The sequence below is a fragment of the Hyperolius riggenbachi genome, chromosome 4 (assembly GCF_040937935.1).
Source record: "Hyperolius riggenbachi isolate aHypRig1 chromosome 4, aHypRig1.pri, whole genome shotgun sequence".
Lineage (NCBI taxonomy): Eukaryota > Metazoa > Chordata > Amphibia > Anura > Hyperoliidae > Hyperolius > Hyperolius riggenbachi.
This window is the reverse complement of record NC_090649.1, coordinates 14,490,904-14,496,903: the sequence shown is the minus strand read 5'-3', so window position 1 is coordinate 14,496,903 and position 6,000 is coordinate 14,490,904. Positions and strand designations below refer to the sequence as shown.

Below are 6,000 nucleotides of genomic sequence, written 5' to 3'. Positions count from 1 at the left end.
GAGACCTATACACCTGGCTGCATATACTGGGGAGATACTTTAAATTGATATATTACTAATTTTAAAATGTTAATATGAAGGAAAATGAAACAGGATAGAAAGGACCAGTGTGGTTTGAATTATAAAACCACATATTTTTCTTAGGAAATCTTTATGGTATGCGTGACTAGGGGTGTGACGGGGGCGTGATCAGGGGTGTGGCAGGGGGCAGGGCGTGGCTTAAGTGTCCCTCTTTCTCATCTCAAAATGTTGGGAGGTATGCTATTATCACTGTCTGGGTAAATACTCCTGCAAAGCTGCTTCCTGACTATAAAGTTGCATGCTTGTTCCTGAATTGCTTGGAATCTGCTTTGAACATTTTTCATGTACATACCTTCACTGTAAATAAAACATCACTTTGCATCAAATCCTGGGCGTCTGCATCTTTGGGAGTTCATCTGCACGAAGCTAAGCCTCGCCAGACAGAAGGCCTGCTGGTGAGTATGACAGTTTGCTTTTACTTAGTTTTTTTTTCTAGCTCTATACAGGTGGACAATTTTTACCCCACCTCAATGCCTCAAAATAAAATGCCTTTCTTATTTTCTCCACTGTGCTTCAATATGTTATTTTGCAAACTTTTTTTTTGCATAATCTGCATACCCATCATAACAGATATTGTCCATATAAACCTACTAATCTGTATTAGGCCTTCTGAATGTTTTCTGATTTTCCTCTACTCTTCCAAAATGGAATGGAGTATTGAATATATGTTGCTATTTTTGCTTTAATAAACGTTAAATGTAAAAAAAAAAAGTTAAATTGTTCACATAATTTCTCCATTTGTCTACAACATGACTAAACACTGATGATGACTTCATGTTCTCTCAGCTATCATAAAGTGATCTACAAAGATAATTGTTTTGCTAAGTTGGTTGCTTCAGTTTTCGCTCTGTGGCTAATTTAGATCTGGTGTTCAGTTCTGGTCTCATCAGAATGACGTAACATTTGGGAATGAAGATACAGCCGAGGAGTCCAGCACTGGAGGCCAAGATGGAGAAGACCTCCACAGCCACCATGTACTTCCCTTTGGTGCTGAGGTAGGCCGGGATGAAGCAGATCCAAACACTGCAGAAGACCAGCATGCTGAAGGTGATGTACTGAGCTTCATTGAAGGTGTCTGGAAGTTTCCTGGCTAAAAATGCTACAAAGAAGCTCAACAAAGCCAAACATCCCATGTAGCCGACCACACTGTAGAAAGCAGTGGTAGAGCCCTCATTACACTGCAGTATTATCTTCCCCACTTCCACCTGGGTGTTATGTTCTGGAAAAGGTGGAGAGAAGGTCAACCAGAAGACACAGATCACAACTTGCACAGATGAGCAGATAATTAGAAGAGAAATAGAGAGATGTCTCCCCAGCCATCTCCTCAGTGTCCAGTTTTGTTTTGTAGCTCTAAAGGCCAAAATAACAGTGACTGTTTTAGCCAAAACTGAAGAAACAGAAATGGAAAAAACAATGCCAAAAGCAACTTGTCGGAGGAGACAGGACATCTTTGTAGGACGTCCGATGAACAGCAGAGGAAACAGAAAGGATAAGCTCAGCGAGAGGAGAAGAATGAAGCTGAGGTTCTGGTTATTGGCTTTTACAATTGCCGTGCCTTTGTATTTAATAAATATACCAAACACAACAGTGGTGGCAAAATAAAACAATAAAGCAACCACAACAAGGCACAACCCCAGCGTATCTTCATAAGAGAGGAACTCTGTGCTTCTCGGATTGCAGCTATCTCTTCTCTCATTGGACCATTCCTCATCAGGACATTTCAGACATCTCTCCATATCTACAAGGCGAACAATTGAAATAAATATATTTTAGTACTGATAAAAAGTTACTAAATTGCAAGGTCAAGGCTTTTAATGATGGAGCTAAAAGACTTGATGTAAAGTATGCCAGGATGAGTCACTCACCAGTCCTGTTAGTGATTTCCCCTTCTGGGCAGGTGCGGCAGCCATAGCAGCATCTGTGAAAGCCTTCCATGGGAATCTTGTGATACCCCAGGAGGCAGCTGGGGCTACATACAGAGGTCGGGGTCTGAGAGAGAAGAAAACCAAGACTTATTTTTAGGCAGTAATTTTACAGTTACTGTTGAATAATTTCTTTGTTTTATGCAAACAGCCCTTCTAACTCCTGTCAGTTCCTCCTAATCATTGCCCCAGATTTCCATCTCCAAACTCCCACGTCCTTCTCAGAACTCCACCAGCCAAGCAACTGCATAATTGTGACTGCTCACATTTTCCAGACCAAATGTTCCTCAAGTTGCTGGGTTTGTAGAGCATGTTAAACTGTTCTGAGGACACTGAGGGACACTTGTAGGATCCTAGCAATGCCTCAAGCTAGATTATTTTGGTGGTAAGGAAACTGAATTCTACTTCAGTACATTTCAGAATTTCCAGTGTATCGGGTGCTTGTAACGATTGTGGAACTATCTCTGTGGTCAGCGCACAAGATGTGCGCTGACACTGCGGAAGGTCTCCACAAGCGTGTAAAACGACAGAACCCAGCTTTGGTGCAATGCACCTGCAGAGAGAAAGTGAGCACAGAGACAGAATGTATGTGTGTCCACCAATCTAGTCACCACATGGCGACGGTGAACACACAACAGCGGAAACGAAGTGGGAACGCAACCGCAAGAGTGCCGATTGCCAATAGTGACACAAGACAGAGTTAGACAGAGCACAAGTGTAGCAAGAAAGACATAGCAAATAGCAATGATCAGAACGCCAAGGAAAATAACAAATGCTAGCTAAACGCGAACTCCGCACTCATTTGCAACAGCGAACGCGTTAAAGACACGATCACCACGCGTTAGGCGCCCAGTGATAAGCGTGCCACCCTAACTAACCAATGTAACACAAACACGAAATAGAGAACGTAAACGCTTGCTAGAGAGAGGGAGTAGCCAGCAGCAACCGCAGCTCTGGCCTACACTCCCAGACAGAGCACAGAAGGAACCACCGCCACTACCGCTAGAGCGGCTGCGATGCGGACAGACAAATATATATGAAGCAACCAGTAGCAACCGTTGCTCTGGCTCGCACCCCTAAGACGGAGTACAGAAGGAACCACCACCACTACCGCTAGGGCGAATGGGATCCAGACAGACAAACAGATGGAGCAACCAGGGATGCTCGGATGTGCCTCATCCATGAATTCGGCAATCCGCGTGGTTGCAGAAAAAATCCGCATTCGGCCCCGCCGCATGCGGATTTTCGTCCGCGTCCACGCAACCACGCGGATTTTTTCCCGCCCAGAGGCGGATTTTCTTTTAACGTTAATAACAAAGCCCCCATACATGCTACAGTCCCCCAAATAGCATGGATTATCGAGGTGATAAGGGGCAACATAACTTCAACATAAAAAATTCCCCCCAATTTTTTTTTTCTAGAGAAAATGGATTTTAAAGTGAAATCAACACTTTAAATGGGGCTATTAATTGGTAATAAGTGGTTTTAAAAAGGGATATACGCGTTAAGCAGTCAAAGAGGTGAAGGCGAGTTCCAATGGCACTTGGCGGCGAAGGTACCGCTGGAGGAGGATGAGTGGCTGACGGCAAAAAGGCTCCAGAGAGGTTTTTGTAATTTTTTTTTTTTGCAGCAATTAGCAATGACATCGCAGCAGAGTTGTCAGTGGACACGGGCAGTGTGAACGCAGAGTGCAGTGGTGGTAGCGACTGAGTCAGGAGAAGGACTATGCGGGCGGTCAGTTCAGCAGCACAGAAGGACCACGGCAACATACTGGTGGTAGTAGTAGCAGCACAGCGTCATAGTGCTGGCCAAAAAATTAAATGCACCCGGTGACCCGGGCAGTGTGAACGCAGAGTGTAGTAGCGACTGAGTCAGGAGGACAAAGCGGGCGGTCAGTTCAGCAGCAGCAGCACAGTAGTAGTAGCACAGCATCATAGTGCTGGCCAAAAAATTAAATGCACCCGGTGACCCGGGCAGTGTGAACGCAGAGTGTAGTAGCGACTGAGTCAGGAGGACAAAGCGGGCGGTCAGTTCAGCAGCAGCAGCACAGTAGTAGTAGCACAGCGTCATACTGCTGGCCAAAAAATTAAATGCACCCGGTGACCCGGGCAGTGTGAACGCAGAGTGTAGTAGCGACTGAGTCAGGAGGACAAAGCGGGCGGTCAGTTCAGCAGCAGCAGCAGCACAGTAGTAGTAGCACAGCGTCATACTGCTGGCCAAAAAATTAAAGGCACCCGGTGACCCGGGCAGTGTGAACGCAGAGTGTAGTAGCGACTGAGTCAGGAGGACAAAGCGGGCGGTCAGTTCAGCAGCAGCAGCACAGTAGTAGTAGCACAGCGTCATAGTGCTGGCCAAAAAATTAAATGCACCCGGCGACCCGGGCAGTGTGAACGCAGAGTGTAGTAGCGACTGAGTCAGGAGGACAAAGCGGGCGGTCAGTTCAGCAGCAGCAGCACAGTAGTAGTAGCACAGCGTCATAGTGCTGGCCAAAAAATTAAATGCACCCGGCGACCCGGGCAGTGTGAACGCAGAGTGTAGTAGCGACTGAGTCAGGAGGACAAAGCGGGCGGTCAGTTCAGCAGCAGCAGCACAGTAGTAGTAGCACAGCGTCATAGTGCAGGCCAAAAAATTAAATGCACCCGGCGATCCGGGCAGTGTGAACGCAGGGTGGAGTAGCGACTGAGTCAGGAGGACAAAGCGGGCGGTCAGTTCAGCAGCAGCAGCACAGTAGTAGTAGCACAGCGTCATAGTGCTGGCCAAAAAATTAAATGCACCCGGCGACCCGGGCAGTGTGAACGCAGAGTGTAGTTGCGATTGAGTCAGGAGGACAAAGCGGGCGGTCAGTTCAGCAGTAGCAGCACAGTAGTAGTAGCACAGCGTCATAGTGCTGGACAAAAAATTAAATGCACCCGGTGACCCGGGCAGTGTGAACGCAGAGTGTAGTAGCGACTGAGTCAGGAGGACAAAGCGGGCGGTCAGTTCAGCAGCAGCAGCACAGTAGTAGTAGCACAGCGTCATAGTGCTGGCCAAAAAATTAAATGCACCCGGTGACCCGGGCAGTGTGAACGCAGAGTGTAGTAGCGACTGAGTCAGGAGGACAAAGCGGGCGGTCAGTTCAGCAGCAGCAGCACAGTAGTAGTAGCACAGCGTCATAGTGCTGGCCAAAAAATTAAATGCACCCGGCGACCCGGGCAGTGTGAACGCAGAGTGTAGTAGCGACTGAGTCAGGAGGACAAAGTGGGCGGTCAGTTCAGCAGTAGCAGCACAGTAGTAGTAGCACAGCGTCATAGTGCTGGACAAAAAATTAAATGCACCCGGTGACCCGGGCAGTGTGAACGCAGAGTGTAGTAGCGACTGAGTCAGGAGGACAAAGCGGGCGGTCAGTTCAGCAGCAGCAGCACAGTAGTAGTAGCACAGCGTCATAGTGCTGGACAAAAAATTAAATGCACCCGGTGACCCGGGCAGTGTGAACGCAGAGTGTAGTAGCGACTGAGTCAGGAGGACAAAGCGGGCGGTCAGTTCAGCAGCTCAGAAGGAGAACCATGGCAACTTACTGGTAGTAGTACCATAACACCAAAAAATTAACCAAGGTAGGCACTAGGCAGGTAGTAAATGTCTTTATAAAGGCAGGCATAGTTAACAACAGCACATGCAGCAGCCACTTCATGTCCCCCTGTGTCCGACAATAGGGGCCAGGAACTCACCTTCCACCCAAGCCTGGTTGATTTTCAGGAAGGTGAGTTTGTCCACAGAGGCGTGGGAGAGCCGAGAGCGCTTCTCTGTGACCACGCCACCGGCCGCACTAAAGCATCTCTCTGAGAGGACACTGGAAGGAGGGCAGGATAGGAGTTCCAGGGCGTACTGGGAAAGCTCGCTCCAGATGTCCAGTCTCTTGACCCAGTACTCCAAGGGGTCCACGGGGCTGTCGGTGTCATTGAGCCCGTTGGATGACCCCATATAGTCAGACACCATGGTGGTCAGTCGTTGCTTGTGCTGG

General features: G+C 47.9%; 1 protein-coding gene across 1 annotated transcript in view; it reads right to left on the bottom strand.

Moving 5' to 3' along the window:
- Window positions 1–902: 902 nt before the first annotated feature.
- LOC137504549 (vomeronasal type-2 receptor 26-like) overlaps window positions 903–6,000 on the bottom strand; it is a 125,291-nt gene continuing 120,193 nt past the window's right edge. The window contains exons 3-4 of the mRNA XM_068233130.1: window positions 1,947–2,070; window positions 903–1,819 (exon numbers count right to left, since the gene is read on the bottom strand). Coding sequence (XP_068089231.1) covers window positions 903–1,819; window positions 1,947–2,070 — 1,041 coding nt within the window. The remainder of the gene's footprint in view (window positions 1,820–1,946; window positions 2,071–6,000) is intronic.